Source organism: Stylophora pistillata, chromosome 13, assembly GCF_964205215.1.
Source record: "Stylophora pistillata chromosome 13, jaStyPist1.2, whole genome shotgun sequence".
Taxonomy (NCBI): Eukaryota; Metazoa; Cnidaria; class Anthozoa; order Scleractinia; family Pocilloporidae; genus Stylophora; species Stylophora pistillata.
The window spans coordinates 170,001-191,018 of NC_142531.1; the positions used below are offsets into that span (position 1 = coordinate 170,001).

The following is a 21,018-nucleotide window of genomic DNA, read 5'->3' on the forward strand; positions in this document are numbered from 1 at the left end:
CGAAAGGTTCTCACATTTATTCAACTAAACGGAAATGTCAACAAATTCCTGAAAAAAATTCTGCACCTTACTCCTGTGGCGTGCCGGAGCGCAAAAAGATTATCGAGCAAAAGTCGATCCCAAACCAAAACCTTTCTCTTTAGATAAGAAATAACTCCCATCATTTCTGTATTGAGTTGAAAGTTTGAAAAATAATTTTTACCTTGCTATCAGTAGCACCAGAAGCGATGTAACCCCCATCTGGAGACCAAGCACAACATTTCACGCTATCTTCGTGTCCACCTACCAAACTCATAACCGAGCTTGCAATTCGCGTGTCCCAAATCTTTAAAGAACCATCATCAGCGCCTGAACAAAGTAGACCCGAACCGATGCTCGTCTGGAAGGCACACGTCCATACACCAGTCGAATGCCCTGTCAGTTTCTGCAACATTTGTCCCGTACGCGCATCGGACAGACAAACAGTTTTGTCCCAAGCAGCAGAAGCTAGTAAAGTGCCATTGCTTGAGAAGGAAGTACCCAACACCCATCCTGTATGAGGTGAAAGTGACTGCAGAAGTTTTCCTGTCTCTCCGCTCCACAAAGCTACAGTACTATCTGCAGAACCCGAAGCAAGTACGCCAAGACAACCCGCGGTCTCCACTCCTGGTTGCCAAGAAAGACAGGTCACAGGGCTACGATGATGCCTCAAGACAAACACTGATTCTAGCGTACTAAGATCCCATATCCGCACAGTTTTATCCCAACTACTAGATGCGAGATGTAACCCTCCAGGACTGAATTCAAGTTCTGAAATGTGCCACTTATGGCCGCTCAGATGAGTCTGCTTTTCCGCAGACACACTCATTTCCGAGAAGTAAGGGAACTTATGATCGACGCTAGATATCAACAAAAATTCACTACATCTTATCTCCCAGGAAAAAAAAACCAGTTATTCTTCTAAATTCAGAATTATCTGTTTCCTAAGTTTTTAACCAACTCAGGATGATTGCTATTACCGATGTAGTTTTACCCGTCAATATATTCTTGTCCCTGTTTGTCTTGGTTTTGACTTGAAAACAGCTGAAGTCCCTAAGTTAAGAGATCATCGAAGAAAATTGCAGAATAGATCGTACAACTTGTTGGAAAGCTTGGAGAAAATTCTGTCTCTTTGAAATTTTAAAATATGCAAAACTGGATATATTTTCTCACGTCAGCCTTAGCGATGATAAGTAAACTGAGACAGATTAGTGTTATTTATAATGATAGTCACGTGACAACTGACAAAGGCTGCTTTAGGTTCCTCTGAATTCTTTGAAAAGTCATGAAATTTATTTCAGACACTACGGCCAATTTCGACCAAAAAGGACCCTTCAATACCAATTTAGTGGTACTCAAACTAAACTACGGTGTTTCGTATGAATTTAAATACTAGTGAGGGTCTAGAGTCAATTTGCATGCAAACCACCCACACATATTATCATTAAGTTACCAAGTAATTTTGAATGAACCAAACAAAATAGTACTTCATTACTTGAGTAGTTAACGGCATCAGAACAATATCAAGGAAATTTCACCCCTATGTCTTTAGATTTGCAAAAACAGGGAAATCTTACACAGCTATATCATTTTAAGCCAACATTTAATACACTTAAGAATTTTCTACTGATAACATCATGGTATGTTATGATATCTTAATGCAGCAAAGCTAGTTTGATATTCTGAGTAAAGAGAATGTGTCCTTCTTTCAACCAAGGGAAGAAAATTGATATTCAAATATGTCAATCTGTGAAACACCTGTTCACAATCCAGTGTCAGCTGCCAGTGATGCTGCCGCTGAGACGTGACTTGACATATTGAAAAAAAAATTAACAACAATCATAAGAAATGAAAAGGATTGTGACAATAGTCTCTTTATTACAACCCTTAGGAGAGCTGCATATTTTCCAACATTAAATAACAATGACAGATCAAAGTTTTGTCAAATTATAAATCCAACATCAAAAGTTTAGTTTAATATCTTGCTTATTAGATACCCAGTTAATAACCATGGAATGTTGTATTACATCTTATTGCAAGAAATTGTACCGCTCAATCATAACTAGTCTCTTTACAACCATTTATTTTTATCAGGCCATGGAATATCTAAAAAGTTAAAACATGGGCCTGCTGTGCCAGCAACAACCAGAAAATTAACTTTTTTTGATAGTTATTTTTAGGGTTCATCTCAAATAACTGGTGCTAGAAAGTGCACCGTGGCAGGAAATATAAAAGATGAACGATAGACCGAGTAAATTCACTGTGTCTTTAAATTTGACAACAAATGAACAGAAAACCAAGATGTTAAATGACAGTTATTTTTCGGTATAAACTATACCATCATCAGCAGGAACATAGGATTGATTAGCACATAGAACAGACTGGTTACATTGCACTGGGAAATGTGATTTTAGATTTGAATTACTATTATTTCTTGTTATTTTCAGTACTTGTAATAACAAGTACGGAGCAAACCCTGTTGATTATGGCTTTTAACCTGGATTGTTGGATACATGATAACCTGTTAGAAATAAACACTTAAATTGTTTAGTAAGATGTTGAACAACCCCCCCCCCCTCCCCCATCTACATGAAATGGTAAATGCTTCTTATGTCTTCCTTGAATTTGCTTCAGTCCTTTCTCTCCATAATGACCTATCTACTTCCTCAAATTAATTCAAACAGTGCCTAATGGAGATTAGTTGACTGTTTCAAGAATTATGGCAACTGTTTTCATCAGCAAACATTTATTAAAATCACTTGCTCCTTGCTTTTTCAGAGTGTTGCACCTTGTAATTGCTGCTGTTTACTGTTTGTATTTTAGTATATAATATCCTATTACAAAAAGGGGAGGGAGCTAGTAGGATGGTCATGCTTCTTTCATTTTGTCAATATTCTGGCCCCGGTTGTTCGAATGATGGATAACGCTATACAATGGATAAATCTCTATCCCGTGGATAGCACAGTACGTTTTGGCAACACTTATCTGCTGGATAGCGATTTATCCGCTGGATAGCGTTATCCGCTCTTTAAACAACCGGAGCCTGATCTTTAACAGAACAAAAACGGGTAAGTATCCCCTCCCCCAAGAAAATGCATTTATATAGACATGCAAAGATTGAAATTGTCCGTTGTCACCATTCAAGTTGTCTGTGGGGGGGGAAGGAGGGTGCGAGGTCATTTACTTCCATTTTCTTAAATTTTGAAGTCATGGTATTCCAAATGAAAGTTAGGAGAAATCTAACTTATTTCAGTGCAGTTAATAATAATAATAATAAAAAACTATCCAACATATTGATAAACTTTTAGCTGACAAAACAGATATCATCTCACCGATGAGTGTTGACTTACATATTAGTTCAGTACATTTCCCACGAAGTAAACAGTCTATCCTGATTACTTATTTTGCCAAGAAATTTCCTGCAGACGTATTTGAAGATGATGAAGTAGATAATGATAATATTCCTGATAATGAAAATGCAGAGGTACAGGTGTAAAGATGAAAATTTCAACCAGTAATGCAGAATATCTACAACCCTGACAGTGATTCGAGTCTTTTCCCATCCTTCCGTCATTACATCATTACTTGATGTTGGTGTAGAGACTGCTCAGCTGGGCTCATGCTTCATACGATTCAACACTACCAATTTGACAAACATGGTTGCACCATTTTCACTTTGCATGTTGGGTGCAATACCACAATCAATCCTTTCAGTGCGATAAAAACTTTCTTCCCTTTTCTCGTCTTCTTTTCAGAATCTTTCTCCCTGCTCTAGTTCTTAGTCTTGCCAAGTAACCGTGCTTTCGTTTCCTTTGCAAGTTGTTCGGCTGATATTCCATGCCATATCTTACATAGCGACATGGTTGTTGAAGAATTGGAAGCACCTTCCCAAAAATGAACGACGAACCAGGAAGTTTAGACGCCGAAGAAACTAAGAATGCTCGCGATACTAAAGAGGATAACCAACTCATCTCTGATCTATTCCCGAGCCACTTGTTCCACACTTACTCTGCCAAAGCACTCTGGGAGTGTAAAATCACATTACTAAGGGGAGGAGAGAGAGTGGTTTAGCCTTTTTCACTTTCTATAAATGTTGATTTTGAAGTAAAAAACTTTTTAAAAAACTCTGAAATATTTTCTGAAAAATTAAAAGCGAAAAATAAAAAGCTCTCACTATGTTAAATGTTATAACTGTCTTAATACGCAAAGTTATCAACTTTATCTTAATATCTTCACTCTTCCCGATATGATAAAATGTTGCTTCCTTGTACCCTGGGACACAATAATTATGCTTACATCAAGATGATTCCTTGGATTTTGAATCATGGCGGCCTTTTGATGTTATTTACTGAAAGTGATTCCTAAATGGCGAAACGAAGAGTTCGAATCACCTACGCTCCAAAATCAAGGCGCAGAAGCCGTGAATCTGAACGAAGTCAGTCAATTGTGGAATCAAATGTACCAAGGATAAAGGAAACAGATGTTTTCCCATCGACTACACTAGTTAGTCAAGATAAAGTAATTTCATTCTTCACTCCATCACATTATTTGGCTACTGAAGAGGCTTACTTTTCCACCTCTGAACCCTTCAAATTCTAAATGGATATATTTTGAGTAGCTGGAAATTGACTTCACAGCCTTCATTGGGAAAGTTGTCGTGTGAGAGGGGAGGGTTTTGTCCTGGTGTACCGGTTCACAAGGGAATTACCGTTCTTTCTTTGTTTAGGAGTCATTGGTTAGCTGTTGTGTATTGTTCGGTCTTTTGTATCGGCTCTTGTGAACCGGTACACGAGGACAGAACCGAGGGGAGTGTTGTTGTCACGGTATATTTACAGGGAGGGAGATTGATGAGGGAACATACTGAAGATGAGCTGGTGATACCATTGAATATCAAAATCGTAACGATAGCAATTTATGTTTTGAATTATTTTATTATTTCGATTTCAATAGAAAGAAGAGAGAGAAAGTCGTTCTTCAAGCAAGGAACATTTATCTCCACACAGAAATTTAAAGTCTAATAAAACTGAAGGTACCAAATTGTTTTTGTAGTCAATGTTTGTTTCTAACAGGATGTAGTGATGGATGACCTTAAAAATACTTGTTATCTGATCAAACTTACTCCTTATATAGCAGCTAGAAATCATATCAGTTTATTTGGCTTGATTCCATCTAGGTAAATGTGGAAGGACACCCAAGGGTAAACAGAGAACAAAAAAGAAAGTATTTAGCAAGAGAGGAAAAGCTTTGAAGGATAATGGAACACCACAGCGCATTCAGGATATAACTGTCACAAAGAGAACATATGCAAGATGGAAATCACTTTGCTTGTCAACAAAAACATACACTAAACAAGTCATTGAAAACACTATTTTGTAAGTTTTATATTGGTTCCTTAAAAAAAATCAACCTCATGATTAGGGGGGTCCTATAATGCATCCTATCAAAATGTGTCAATGATCATTGCAGAGAGCTATCTAATTGGCAAAATAACCTTAAAGTTGTGAGAAATAGTTAAACTGACAACCATCCATATCAAAAGGGCAAAGGCTAAAAATTTCTGCATTTTTCAAGTTGATCATGTTTGATTTCTATAAAATTACACTGATAAGCATTGACAGTTTATGCCGTGATTTCTTTTGTTTAGCTTGATCTTTTCAAAATCTGCCAGCTCCACCTATTTGCTTATTTGTAAGGCTTCTTTCAATTGGAAAAATTAAGGTGACACGTGAAAATATCCCCCCATGACAGATGTAACTGCAAAGAAAACACATTTGCATCCCATGCCCAACATGCCTACAGTGATTTTCTACTCTACTGGCTACATTCTTTTAGGTTTTGGTAATTAAATGAAAATGATGTTAAATCTCTCTTACTGTGTAGGAGTGTTCTGAATGATGTTCCGAATTCCAAGAAGAGAGACATTCAGTTTCATTTTAAGCAAATATCTGAAAGGTAAATTTATCCTATAGGGACTGATCTTAACCTTTTCGCAGGATCTCAATATTGGCAGTAGCATTAATTTCGTCTACCAATAGAAAGGAACATGAGATTTAAACTAGAAACTGTTTCAACAGGACTGCTAGAAGGCTTGACACAATGAAGGGACCAACCCAAAGGGGAGACTACACCAAAATGGAAACTGAATCAGTAAGTCAAGAAACAAACAAGCAATATCTAAAATAATGGCTGAGTTAGTAGTACATGACTTGCCAGTGTTATTTTTAATTGACCAGAACTCTAAGCTAAAAATGGCTATATTTTAAATTAATTTTAAACTTTTTCAAAAACAGCATGAATTGGAAGATGCATTAATTTCTTGTAATAATCAAGCAGATGTTTTGGAGAAAGAATTAGATGACCAGAGAAGGTAAGGAAAATTGAATCTTGAATTTCTTCAGCAGATACATGTATAATGTAGCTTATTAAAAGTATTTCTGTGCCTGCATTACTCAGTCTACCTACCAGCCTGCCTATCTGCCTTAGAAGCCTGTCTGTCTGTCTAGGCAAAACAGATATTGTAGGTGTACTTTTTCTTATTGAAATAATTATCTTATTTAGTATGATACAATCAAACCTGTATTAAGTTGTCAGTTGTCAAAGTCCCCGCATTTTTCCTCTTTTATTTTAGTAATTTTCACCTCAATGCATTTATTTATTTTTAAAATCAAATGAATTGCATTCAAAGTTGAGAGAAATGTTGGTAACTTCTGACTTCCAAAATTCTGTTTCTCATTCAGGCTATTAGAACAGGATGAAGAGATGTTACAAAGCTATAGTGATCAACAAAACCAGCAAAACCAACCACAGGTAGTGAATTATTGATATTCTTAATTATATATAATTGACCCAAACATGAAATCAACAAGGGTGAATACTTACCAGCTTTGTCTCACATGAAATGTTAAGAGTACAAAATATTGTTGCTTTTTATTCTCAGTCTATTACAATACAAATACAAAGAGAAACACAAACACAATATCAAAGGCTCCTTAGAGCTACCGCATGGTACATACATGTATGTATGTCTTAATTCTTCAATTAATTCTTTAACAAGATTTATGTGGTCAAACCAATGCCAAAATAGCTCTCAAGAAAACTGTGTAAAAAGAAAGAAAAGAAAGTGAAAATCCATTGAAATCTGTAACACCTAAAATCAGTTGCCAAATATGTGTAAAATATGGTCAAATGGCAGAGAAATGGATGTGAGAAAATCAGCTTGGAGGCAGAATGAAAATTTCTTAGGCAGGGCAAGAAAATATTTCCATATCTATCATTGGGACTATTGCCATCATCAGTTTATAGACTTTGAAGCCCTCCTTTCTAATTGAGTATTCTCACACAAATTTCCTCACCATTTGTACAGTCTGCAAGAGTGTATTTTGATCAAGGGTGGAACAAAAACCTATTGCCCTGCGACAGTCGCCATTTAGAATTTTGTTGATGACTCCATGTACTCAGGCAAAATCTTAGCCTTTTTACCAAACCCCAGATATTTGAGTAGAAGAAAACAGCATGACTTTGGGGATAGAAGCAAACCTAGTTGGAGGGGGGGGGGGGGGTAGGAGTGAATGCATTTAATCCAAATTTTAATGCACACATTAGTTATGTAACAGATCAAACTTGAATGAGTGATTGTGTGAATTTCCTTCCATGACAAAACCTCATAACTTATGACTGGTGTCATACCATGAGGTGACAACATGATCCTGGTTCCAGCTTTTAGAATGAATAATCTTTGGCAATAGAGAATTGTTTATTTATTTTTGCCATCACCACACCATTATCTTGAAAGAGAATAAAGTTTAGGTTAAAACATAGGCAGAGTTTGATTTCTTGGTAAACAAATGATTGTTCAATGTTCATCTTGTTTCTTTAATACACAGCTCCATCCTCTGCTCCAAGTTCAGCCTCAAAACTCCTTAAATCTACCAAGCTTGTCACATGCAGAGTGTAATCCATCTACAGTGTTCCAGGCTAGTATATCTTGTGGTTAATGTTGCTGAATGTTATTCATTTGAAGTCAAACACAAAGTGAAAACAGCCAGACAGGCTGCTCAGTGAAACACGATATCACTCTTAATAATTGTGCAGTCTGTATGGTGCTTTGTGTAAATCCTGATTCTTCCGATGCCTTAAATCTCAGTGTAAAGTACACATGCTATATGATAATCCTGCATACTTGATACCAAATTTTTATACAAATTCAGTGATGCTTCTGTCAGTTAAAATGTACCAAAGTTCCGTTGATTTTCTTCATCTCATTTCCGTTATTAAAAATTACCATTACTATAAAAACAATATAACTATTTACAGTGGAATGCTTCTTAAATCATGCACTTATCCTCAACTCCAAGATGCCATTAGATAGATGGTGGGTCAGATTAATACCTCCCCTCCCCCCCTAAGGTTGAGCTGGAGCGTAAGCATCACTGAATAATTAATGTGTTCACAATTAAGGTAGAGTTGACAAAGGTAAAGTAACAGCTGTGGTCAACTTAAAATGGCACATGTAGAAAAAGTAATTTGAATATAGTGGCCTTTTTAATAAGCAAAATATCCCTTCCTTTTCCTTTAAGTGCATTATAAACTTAATATTTAGATCAATTTCTGTATTCTACAACAGGTATCCTCCATGCTGCAAGGCAATGGACAACGACTAGCTCAAGCACTGGCCAAGTTGACTAATTGAACAGAAAAACTAGGCTTCAGAAACTGGCTGAGGGCTGTATCTGAAACAACTCATGTCTTACACAATGAATGAGAAAATTGATCCTAAAGTTTTTTGTATATTTATTTTTTTAGAGCGATAAAAATTGTTATGAAGATGAAAACTTCAGTCTGTAATAAACTAATTGCATTATATTAATCTCTGTGTAATCACTTGCAGTGTGTAGACAGTACAATGCTACTCTTAACCAGGAAATAAGGTCATCAGTTTATGCATCCCTTTAAAGTATAATGCTTCACTTTGATTGACTGTTTTTAAACAGCTGTGATTGGCTTATTTTGATCCCTATTACATTGGTGATTTTTTTTTCTCAACAGTTTGCTTGTGGTAGCTACACAACAGCTCACAAAAACATCAGGGAATGAAATGAACTTATCTCAGCTGTGTAAAAACAACCAATCATATCTGGGCATTGCACTTTATCAATAGCATGTTGTTGACTTTCCAAAATTACCCCCAAAAGTGGTGTGCAACTGAAACTTGAGACTCACATCATAAGTTACCATCTTGGGTTACAAATTACAGTGTTGTGTTCTCTTTCACCACAGTGTTGCACGGCATTTGTTTACATATTAAATTCTGTAACACTCTAAACCTAATTATCTTAATTGACCTAATTAACTTCTTTGTTCACAAATGAATTTGAGTTACATTTGTACATGAGAAATACATTATGTCCATTTTGTATTTTACCCCATTTTTTTGTTTTCATTCATTTGTTTTAGTTTACTTCTTTATATTTCTGTTGTCCCATTCTATACCTCCCTGATGTGTTTGTACACTTCTATTTTTTGTCATAAGTGGGCAATTTATCCAGTTGATGGCAAGTTTGCCTTTTTCCCTCACCTGAAAATTGAGGAAATGTATTGTAACACTACTAAATTTAAACAGAATTGAACAAAATGGTTAATTCTATCATAATAAAGTCAGAGTTAAGTCAAAAGCTATTACCTCCAACATATGTTGCTGGTGTTGATTGTTGGAATATTTAGGTCTCATATTGGATATGAAGTGAAGATGGGTGTGGCTCCCATGCAGGACCATTTGTTGCAGCTCAGTGGGTAGAGGAGTGTAACACAAAGCATTCCTTGTTGGAGTTAAAGTCCAGATCAGAGGAATTTTTTTAAGCATTTTCTCTGTACATAATGATGCATACATTTCCTAAGGTGAAGATTTACTTAATTTATTTATTTACTCAAATTCAATTACACAGATAATCAAAACAAAAACAAAAACAAGGAGTTAAATATATATACAAGTATAAAAAAGAGATATCAGAGTAATTAGGCCAGTTTATACAGAATTCTAGATTCCTTATTTTAAATAAACTGCCTGTGATAAAGTACAAAAAAATTAAAAACTAACTTAGACAAATAGCAACAACAATACGTAATCAAAAATTATAAAAATTTATCCTTACTTAAGTTAAATTTACTGATATAAAACTGATTCACTTTCTTACTAAACAATGATACTCGATCAATTGTTCAAGATAAGGAGAATTTGTGTAACAATCAAGAAGTTCTGTGGTTTGTGATCATTTTCTTTATCCTCTTGACCTTGGTGTATGTGAGTAGGGAGAAGTTGGAGGTTAGTCACTCTTAGGGGGGTGGGGGGAGTAGCTGTTACTCTATGGTGAGTGATACATCCCATAGCTCTTTGCAGGGTGTTCACTAAGTATTAGGAGATGTTTAAGAGTCATAATAGGATAAATATTGTTGATTTACTTTATTTTGAATAGTATTCCCATTTATCCCTTTGATTATAGATGAAGTTGTGAAACTTTGGTCAGTGAACCTGGGATGACTTCATTAAGAAAGATTTGGTCAGAGCTGACCCGGTAAGATTTGCTTGTTGTCTTTACACTATCGTTCAGTTTTAATGCTATATTGTGTAGAAACTAGTTTTTTAACTGCTCTATGGTAAACAATCCATAAAATTGACTGTTAAAATTCTCACTGCAAAGTAGTATGATTGTTTTCACCTCATTTTCGCACTGCTAACCACTGAAGAAAGATCCCGGTTCATTGAAACACATTTGACTTGACATTCACAGATTGGCAGTAAAATCAGACTGACACGTAGAAAAATTGTAAATAAAGGCGAGATAGTTGTTTGTTTAAATATTTGATGGGCTCAAGACATGTAAGATTTATAATTAACTATCTTAGAAAAAAAGACTGCTCTATTTCATTCATGCTTGGTAAATGCACTTGTTAGTGCATTTTTGTAAAAAAGAGTATGCACCTATCCAATTTTAAAATTTACAACTTGTTTTATTTTGCTGTTGATGACCAATATTACATGACACATAAAAATCACTTGATTCAGTGTTCATGTTCATACCTACTTGTACATGCATGTACAACCTTTATAATTCCACCATTAGGGTATTTGACTGTTTTACAGCATCAAAGCAAGCAAACTTTGCACTGTATTACAAGAAATGGACAGAAAGTGGAGCAACAAAAAACTGCGCTGAACAATCCCAACTTTGTTTTTGTTCCAGTTGTTTGGGTTGGTTTTTAAACAACAAACTTTTAAGCTTCAAGTACCCTTGAAATCCAATTTTTACATTTTTGAGTACATAGTGACTTTCACAAACCTTGCAAGATTTCAATCCAATATGAAATGGTTGGTTGTTTACTTTTGAAATACATACAATAGAAATACAGTTCACTTGCTTCTGAAATGAAACAGCAATGGCGATATTTTCTGGGTAATAAATGTCAAAAAGCCCGAGAGATATTATCAACACTGGCAGAAAGACTCTGTTTTCATGTGCAGCAATATCCTCTACATTTAGGTCATTAAATTTACTCATAAATAAGGTTTGACTTGTGTATGTAGGGCTCAATTGATGTAAGAAATTCAGTGTACATGATTGAGGCTCAAGGTATTTCTGTTGATTGTAATTGTGTATACAGGTCTGTGCAATTCAAGATATGTATGTATACTATATGTATGTATGTATACTATATGTATGTATACGATATATATGTATGTATGTATACTATATTTATGTATACTAAATTTATGTATACTATATGCATGCATGTGTACTATATGCATGCGAGTGGACTATATGCATGCATGTGTACTATATGCATGCATGTGGTCTGTATGTATGCGAGTGGACTATATGCACGGGAGTGCACTATATGCACTCGAGTGCACTATATACACGCGAGTGCACTATATGCACGCGAGTGCGCTATTTGCACGCGAGTGCGCTATTTGCACGCGAGTGCGCTATTTGCACGCGAGTGCGCTATTTGCACGCGAGTGCGCTATTTGCACGCGAGTGCGCTATTTGCACGCGAGTGCGCTATTTGCACGCGAGTGCGCTGTTTGCACGCGAGTGCGCTGTTTGCACGCGAGTGCGCTGTTTGCACGCGAGTGCGCTGTTTGCACGCGAGTGCGCTGTTTGCACGCGAGTGCGCTGTTTGCACGCGAGTGCGCTGTTTGCACGCGAGTGTGCTGTTTGCACGCGAGTGCACTGTTTGCACGCGAGTGCGCTATTTGCATGCGAGTGTGCTATTTGCACGCGGGAATTGAACTCGGGCCACAGTGGTGGGAGGCGAGTGCTCTCACCACCGCGCCATCCCTGCTCTGTACACAGATAGGGAGAAAAAAAACTATTCTTTGCATCTTGTTACCTTTATCAGGTTTACTCATTTCTCCTTTCTCTAACCTTGCTACCAGTCCTAAGGGTTAGCAAGAAGTAGTCAGAATTTTGCCAAGCAATTGACAAAGGGCTAATGTTTGAAAGGTCAGCTCTGAAACTCATAAGGTGGCCAATTTACATTATGAACTCGGTTGATACAAACCAAAATTACCATCTACCATTTGTTACCAATACAAAGTCATGCACCAAGGGCATTCACTCACAAACTGTCACATTTTGTTTTTTAATTTTTTACAGATAACATACATAGACACAAAATGATTGTTCATTTCAGTTGACCTGGGATATTATTGCCTGGTTGTTTGGTTTTAAAGTCGCCTCACTTGTTCCAGATGTTTATGATGTCTGACAGTTGAAATTACGATATTGCTGTGTGGAGAAGATTCTTTCTTTGTAAGTAGCCTCATAGAAGAGTTACAACCAGCAACGACAAGACAACTGAGTCAAGCTGTAAAGTGATCAAAAGTCTGGACTTCTGTGAACTCAAGTAAGATAGTTTTTTTTTTTCAACAATTTTGTGAGCTTATCTCTGTCTTTTCCACTTAAGGTGGCTGAACACAGGTTTTGATACCTGCGTTTCTTTCACCATTTTCTCTAAAACCCTTGATCTCTCGGTTGCCAAAACTGGCAGCAAGCAAGTTAACAGCACAAACTGTTTTTTTTATAGTTAAAGTTGATGTATGTGCCATTGTCATGGTGACATGAATGAATATAAACAGGCCTTTAAGATTGGTTTTGTTCATTTGTAGAAAATCTAGCCATTAGTTTTTCTCTATAATTCGCATGCAACGAGCTTGTAGCGATACTCACAAGTTAACACAGTTTTGCTAACAATTTAACAGAGAGATCTTTAATTATCCCTTGTTGACGGTTCACTCAATTATCTAGAATTTTCTTTGCTAAAAATCAATTTTTTTTTCAATACTCTAGTGACTTATTTCCTAAAGTATTTTCATGCCAAATTTCATGAAATTCTAAAGAGTGGCTCTCAAGAAATAAGCATATTTCCGAGAAAGCAATTTTCCATTCAATCACAATTTTTTTACTTAATTACTATGCATGCACTGCATTTAACTGGGTTCTCTCGGTAACAATGAAAAAGCTGAGAATTGCTGGGTTCTTTGCACCATTAACTTTTCTAACATGTAATAAAAGACTAAAGTCCTAAATACACTGCGCCAACTGTAGAGAAAAATATCACAGATAGTGCGGATACGTGTTGAGTAAATAAAACGACCGCTCTATTGATGGCATGTTTGTTTTTTGCAGCCCTTGCGCACGTGCTGAATTCCATCAGCAAAAGCACATGCAAAAACTGTGTTCAGCCACCTTAAAAGAAAAACAAAACATAGCAACAGTAACATTTGTAGTTAAAATTAAAAGTGAACTGTTGCCATAGTTCTCAATCATCTGAGATGTTTTTCTCTTATCTGAAATAAAGTCATGCTTGTGTGTCATTTCTATTGCCAAAACAAATATCCTTTGAGTGGTGGAAACTTTAAAATAAAAGTTTGTAAGTGTAGACCAACACCAAAACTTCTTAGAAACAGGAATGAATAAGGATGGCATCCATAAGAACAGACTGTTGTTGAGGTACTTGAAAACTGAGGCTGAGTTGTCGAGACATTGCTTTTTACTTTTTCACTTTTGTAACCTTTACTGTTTGTCCTTTGCTAATGAGTATTTCTATATTAATCATCAGGCAATAATGCTGTGAGAAGAAACCACAATGAAGAGTTGACAAGATCAAAGTTTAGGAGACAGATACAGTCATACAGGTTAGTTTTATGATATTTTTATGTCCAGGTTTTAAAAAAGGGTGGTTGATGTTAATCCATGAGTGAGTGAATATTTTCTTGGACAAAGATACCTTTCACTCCAGCTATGAAACTGATCTCTGAATGGGACACTTGTTTCAAGGAAATGTGCAAGTAAGTTAAAAATTAAAAAAAAAAAAGAAAAAACAACAACAACAACGATTCACTCAAACGTTTGAATGATAAGAAATAAAAACACGTTCTTGATTAACTCAATCATACTTTTGAAACCTGCATGTTGTGCAACGTAATGGTAGCTAGTATTAGGTTATACCTCTTCTTCTTTAACATTCTGTGGTACTGTCATGTGTGCTTCATGGAACACTTAGTGTGAACCTGCAATGCAGGTCTTTCTGTTGACCTGTTTAGCTTACTAACTTAAAGACTTGTTATTGAGTCCAATTTCTTTCTGATGTATTCATGTTAACAAGACATCAACAAAAATCCAAACTATCAAATGCATCTTTAAGGTGTTGATGAATCTGATACATTTGTATGTTTTCATGACTTTTCAATTTCTTTTTAAAACAATGCAAATGAAAAAGTGGCATTTAAAAGTGTATCGTAAGCAGGTCAGGGTTGAAAATGGGGACAGTTTGATTTTTCTTGACATCACTTAAACAATGATCTTTGATTTCCTTCATATCTCCAAGAATCCAAAGTTATAGGAAGTGATAGTTTCAATTATTGATCAACACGGGGTAAACATGAGTCAAGAAGTGAGACACAAAAAGTTGTCTATTATGATAAGCCACCTTGAAATTTTAGGATAGATTACTGGTGTATTGGGCTGCAAATGAAATCCAGAATTGCAATGGTTTTACTATACTACATGTACAATCTATGATTTGTTCAAGAAAACTTGTCTCACCCTCTTGACCAATCAGATGCCAAACTTAAACAAACTGCATGAGAAAAATGTGTAATTTTAAGGATCAGAGAAACTAAAAACAAACAATTTTTGGTGTAGTTAGAATTATTTCTGCCTGAAATGTGACAGACTAGACATAAGGAGAGGCAGTGATGACAACATGAAGTATTTTCTAGTGAGGGGATGAAGAGGAAAATCCAACCTTTAAAATCCGTTGTCTTTATGTACCAGTTGCCAAACTGGTCAATTAAACAGTGCAGTCACAGTTAAAAACTCTGTTTATGATCTCTTTAATTTTTTAAGATTTTATCCTGAAACAGACCTCTGATACACTTTTAGTTTGAAATTTATAGAGCTTAGCTCAATTTTGATAATACTTGAAAGCATGTCTTAAAATAATTTCTTTTCCTTTCAGGTTTGAACTTGTGAATTGAAATAAAGTTTCTCAGACCCTCTCCTTGGATACACTTAGTTGTGGAAGAAATTGCGTGTAGGAGAGCGAAGTTTGCGTTAAAAGGCGTCGCATGCATAATTTGTGCTTTTAAAAGGGCTAACTAAAATGTAGAAAAAAAACTTTTGGCAGGAAAATTTTCTCCTGAAACAAAAAAAAAACTAAGTCTTTTGGCAGGAAAGTTTGTCCATGGAAAAAAAAGCCTGGGCTTTTGAATGGTGTCTGGTGTTGATTGAAAAATATACTAAGTCTTTTGGTGAGAAAAAATCTTGCTTTGAGCAGTGGACTTTCTCCCATCAAGAGTCGATTATGTTTTTTTGTTTTACAAGAGAGGCTATTCAAATCTACAGAAAATTTTTCCCCTCGGCAACCCTCCATAAGTAAAAATGAGTAAAAGAGATAGCCTACATTTTGACTAGTTTCCAGGCCCTTTTAAAAGTGCAGTACCTTTTTTTGACCATTTGTATGATCAATAGAATACAAAGTGGAAATACAACTCTTATTTCTTTAAGTTCTCTTTATTAATACATCTCTTCATTATATGTGAAAGTGTTTACAACAGTAGATAAGCATACATCACAGAGCTAAGTCTGATAACAAGAACAAATAACTAGATGCGAAAGCATCAAGAATACTGACATCGTACGGAAATTTTCAAATGTAAAACTTATGGCACAATAAAATGCAAATTGATAAACTTCCTTAGTCTCTCTTTGTCGACTAATTGGAAATGCAAGAATTTTGAAGAAAAAATGTAAAACAGGAAAGTCCATAAAAGACTTGTGACTTAACTCAAAAGGTTAACCCTTTAATGTCCTTGCAAGATGTAGACGAATACTCCCAAGCTAAGATTTTTGTTCTTTCTACTTCTAGATTCAGCCTTATCTGTTGCATTCAAATTTTTTCATGCCAAATTATTTCCAATCTACCTACAAAATCCTTGTTAAAAATTACCACTTCTTACATTTTGTAATTAGAAATTGTAAATTTTTCTCGACAGCAGCTATTTAATTCAAATCAATACTCACGTTGCAAAGCGTCCTTTTTCCTTTTGGCACCAAAAGTATGAATTTGTTTGCTTAATTTACAGGTTTTATCTCTAAAATTAATTTCCAACTTTCTTTCTTGTACTTTTTCGATATTTCTCTCTCTCCTTGCTTGTGGTCGGCTTCGACAACTGATGTTAAAGGAACTGTAAGAGAACACAAGCCTGACTTGAACTACGAAAAAAACGTACAGAATAACGGTAACAAATATGGTCTCTAAATGTCTTCCTTAGAAAACGTTTGAAGTTTTTCATTAGCAGCATGTTGGTTAAATGGACGATTCAATCGAGGCCTCGCGCTACTAAATTTCTTTTTTATTTTGAGCTTAGGCGATCTACGACATTGTCAGGGAATGCAAAGAAATTATTCCACTAAGCATGATATAAAAGCGATGAAGGTGAAACAAATAAGTAGAGTTTTTCACAGTTGATGGTTCCTACTACAAAACCTTTTCATTCTACGTGACATATTTGAGTCTTATTTCTCCGCTAGTTGCCTTAATTTGTTAAAAGCAATGCCAACAATTCATTACATTAAAACCGACCAACCTAACATCAATGCCTATATTCTCCTTACGAATTCAGACATTCTCTTTCTAATTTTTTTTTGAGAATTCAGTGACACAGCAAGATAAGAACATCTAACTAAGAAGAGTTCTCAGAATTATCATATTATCAAAATGTCGAGAAAATGTCTTCATATCTGTACAAAAATAAAATGATATTTAACATTTTGCGGTGCAGTCGACAAAAATCTGCAAATAAATGAAAAAAAAAATTGCTAATTTGATATTTTTTTAACCTTTCTGACCTCTCCTCAAGTTTGTTTCTCGCCGATGAAAATTCTTACATGTTACAAAAGCACAATTTCATACCAATGATAATCACGTTTCAAGATTTTAAAACTGAATAATTACATCGCCATAAAATCGGTTTGAATCTGAAAAGAAAAATGTGCAAACAAAGCGTGCATCACAACTTCGCGAAGTTTTGGATGACACACCTTCCTCTCCGCTTTACTCTCCCAAACGTTCTACAAAAATTTTACTTTTACTGACATGCAACAAGAAAGGTTCCTTTAGGGCCGGGTCGCACTACAGCGAATTTGAGCCAATTTTGTTCGCATAAGTAATAAATCTGTCACCAAGTAACGTAAAATAAGTGTGACATCCAGTTTCAAAAACTCGCCAATTTTTTGCGGATTGCCAAATTTTCGCCAATCTTCAAAAGAAGCCGAAGTGCTGCCTCCAAATTTTGGCAAAGCAAACAATTTTGTTTAACCATTGAGCTGTCATTTTTCTTCAAAATACTTGGATCAAGTTACGGTGGGAAAAATTACTTTTTTAGGCTAGTGCAGGTTAGCTCGTACGATGTCGGGACAAAATTATTTTTTTCCTGGTCCATCTAACCATTCTTTCTATGGTTTTTACAATGGAAACGCAGAATACGAGCGGCAATTTATTGGAAATGCCTATGACTCCTTAAGCAGTTAGGGACCTTAAGCAGTCAGGATGGCAACGCCAAGGAAGACTTCGATTAAAAAATGAATTTCTACTCTTAGTCAGAATTTCAAAAATGGCTGCATGAGCTTACTGTCTCATAAGGCGCCACAGCTCAACTTCAGCATGACGTATAAAGTAGCCGTTGAGTTCCAAATGGAAATTAAAATAATTTGCTGTCGCGGTTTCGGTTCGCAGACGACGCAGATTTTGGCGATTTCACGTTGTTGTTTTGCATAGGACGGCTAAGAAATGTACAAAGTTTCAAAACGCACGTGCTGAGCTATTGTTCTGCCAATTAGATCTCTTGTTTTTCCCCGTCCTCATTGCCGTTGCCGTTGCCGTCGCCGTCGTGGTTGCTTAAGGTTCGTAATAGGGAAGAGACTGCGGCAAGACAATCTCTGTCCCTTGCAAACATGGAAGCAAGTCAGTCTCCTTCGCTCGCTTCGATTCCAAGTGTGGAAAGCAGTAAGAGCGGTGGAAACAACAACACAAATGAAAGCAAAGGAAAAAGAAAGTAAAGTACAAGACGTGTCAATCAGCAAAGTTTTGGCTCAAACATGTTGGTCCAATGCGATCACCGCCAAAATTTGGCCCTTGTGAAATTTTTGCCAATTTTTTCGTCGCCAAAAATTAGAAGTAAAAAAAATTGGCTCTAGTGCGACCCGGCCCTTACTTTATAATTTTGGGGGTGCGGGGGTTTTACAATTTTTTTAAGACCCCCCCCCCCTTCCCCCCAACCAAAGAAAGCAAACGAACTTTTGTTAACATTCTGGTCATTTTTTAGCAGAAACGCAGTTTGACGACGAAATCTCTACTTGTGCAAATTAAAATGTCTTCGTTCTTTTCTTTACGAGAATGATATAATTACTCCATGAATTGGAAAAGTGGTAGATAATATCTGAGATTCGCCACAGAAGCTAAAGACCGCTAAAACATTTTTATGGTTGATGTCTTATTTACTTCCTGTCGACAATTCAATAGCTCGCACTATTACAATTCGGGGCCGATTGCAAATATTTTGAGGTTTATCCGCCAAGAATTGATCACAATCTACATGTGTATTCTGCAAGATTAAACTCTATTTGAATTTACCGCCAAGTGATTTGTATATACCCTACACTAGTCCTTGTCTCAGCATGGGCGGACTAATACGATTAACACATTAATTGACTCATTTTTTATTCCAAACTTTCTCCGATGTAGGGCATCGTGGGAGAATGTAGAGAAAACAGTCCAATATAAAAGCGTTAAAAAGTGATACGAATAATAAGTTTTGTTCAGAATTGATGGTTATTACAGGAAAACAATTTCATTCTGTGTCACATATTCTATTACTATTTCTCTGCATGCTACCTTTATTTGGTCAAAGCAACGCCAAGAGTTCATAATATTTAGGCAATCAGCTTAAGACCAATGCATTTATCCTTCTTTCAAAACTAATTTTGAGAATTCAATGATTTAGCAAGATGGAAAACATCTAATTTTCTCTAAGACTTGTCAAATTCACAAAACAATAAGACAATGTATTCATAGAAATGTTGCAGTCCAGTAGGAGAAAAAAACTACGAATTTCATCAAAAACAACTGAGCGAATTTGGAATGTGTTTTATAGAAATTGGTTGCCTCTGACTGTTGTTATTTCTGAAACAGACGTTTCGGCTAATGCATAAGCCTTCATCAGTGATATGAAAAACGGCAGGTACAAAAAGCAGGTCACAGGTCACAATTAACAGGTCACAATTAACAGGTCACAATTGTATATTATATGTTCATGTATATCATATGTTCATGTACATTATATGTTCATGTATATTATATGTTAATTTCTGATGAACGGAAATGGAACACTATAATGCAACGCCTTTACTCTATCCGGTGTATAACTCTTTAATTGTGACCCGTGACCTGTGACCTGCTTTTTGTACCTGCCGTATGAAAAACGAAGATCGTTATCAAACGCTATTTAAAGTTAAAAACGTGATGCGAAGCTTGAGCGCGTAACTATGTATTTGATGCTCGCGCGAGGTCTTTATAGGCTTCTGGAAGTACGATGTGATCGTTGCCCGCATTCGGAACCAAAGTAGAGTGCCAGGCTTCAAGGGAAAGTCTCTCGTGGTAATTAGATTCGAAACCAACGACCCTGACATTTGTGAAATCCATGTTACGGTCGAAAAGGTGGACATGGCTTGCGACTTTGGAGTTTAAGTCAAAACCTGCAACTGCCTTTTTGTGCTCCGCAATTCTGGTCTTTAATGATCTTTCTGTTTGGCCATAGTACTTTAAATTACACTGTGTGCAATTGATTTTGTACACTATGCCTGACTTCTGGAGGTCAGGTTCGTCTAGCTCCTTGGGACGTGGAAAAAGGCTATTGATTGATAATGATTATGATATTATGATATTATATTTCTGATATTATGATAACAATCTTTGTTTTTCATATCACTGATGAAGGCTTAAGCATTAGCCGAAACCTCTGTTTCAGAAATAACAACAGTCAGAGGCAAACAATTTCTATAAAACTCATGACATCTCCTGACTACACTTTTTACATTTTTGAATTTGGAATGTATCGAATGGAAACTTACTGACATCTGTATAAGATCGTCTCTCTTTGGTGAAAATGCGTACTTGTAACAACTGCCAATAAAATAGGTCTCTACCTTGATCGAAAAATGTGTGAAGAAAGCGTGCATCACAACTCTCAGAGGTTTTATAACGAAGCCGGTGGATGACACATGTCCCCTGACGCTCAAAAACGCTCTTCTAAGTTTTTACCTTTCCTGAAATGTAACAAGGCTGGTAAATAATTTTTTTTCGCGAAAAAGTTGATGTTTCAGAGATATAAAACTGGCTTTTAAAAATGAGCCTGCCAAAACATTTCTTTAGATTCCGATC

At 36.0% G+C, this 21,018-nt stretch overlaps 3 protein-coding genes and 1 long non-coding RNA gene across 5 annotated transcripts in view; 2 read left to right on the top strand and 2 right to left on the bottom strand.

Annotated features, from left to right (window-relative positions):
- The window catches only part of LOC111334667 (uncharacterized), an 8,193-nt gene extending 4,167 nt beyond the window's left edge, over positions 1–4,026 (bottom strand). The window contains exons 1-2 of the mRNA XM_022940474.2: positions 3,062–4,026; positions 203–2,913 (exon numbers count right to left, since the gene is read on the bottom strand). Coding sequence (XP_022796209.1) covers positions 203–847 — 645 coding nt within the window. The 5' untranslated portion in view covers positions 848–2,913; positions 3,062–4,026. The remainder of the gene's footprint in view (positions 1–202; positions 2,914–3,061) is intronic.
- The window catches only part of LOC148717196 (uncharacterized), a 43,620-nt gene that overhangs the window by 9,311 nt on the left and 13,291 nt on the right, over positions 1–21,018 (bottom strand). The gene's annotated exons all lie outside the window — the stretch shown is intronic.
- LOC111334656 (uncharacterized) lies at positions 4,314–8,884 on the top strand. The gene is made up of 9 exons (XM_022940458.2): positions 4,314–4,536; positions 4,969–5,047; positions 5,192–5,390; positions 5,899–5,970; positions 6,093–6,165; positions 6,309–6,385; positions 6,756–6,825; positions 7,902–7,991; positions 8,642–8,884. The coding sequence occupies exons 1-9, from the start codon at positions 4,384–4,386 to the stop codon at positions 8,705–8,707; spliced, it is 879 nt and encodes a 292-aa protein (XP_022796193.2). The 5' UTR covers positions 4,314–4,383; the 3' UTR covers positions 8,708–8,884.
- Positions 10,594–16,270, top strand: LOC148717197 (uncharacterized). Its single transcript, XR_015994677.1, has 3 exons — positions 10,594–12,921; positions 14,137–14,212; positions 15,538–16,270. It is a non-coding gene; the product is annotated as an uncharacterized LOC148717197 (long non-coding RNA).

Excerpts from the sequence above, each read along its gene's own strand:
- LOC111334656 (XM_022940458.2), top strand. The coding sequence starts at position 4,384 with ATGGCGAAACGAAGAGTTCGAATCACCTACGCTCCAAAATCAAGGCGC. Across the intron at positions 4,537-4,968 it reads CACTAGTTAGTCAAGATAAA|AAAGAAGAGAGAGAAAGTCG; the intron begins GTAATTTCATTC and ends CGATTTCAATAG. Across the intron at positions 6,386-6,755 it reads GAATTAGATGACCAGAGAAG|GCTATTAGAACAGGATGAAG; the intron begins GTAAGGAAAATT and ends TTTCTCATTCAG.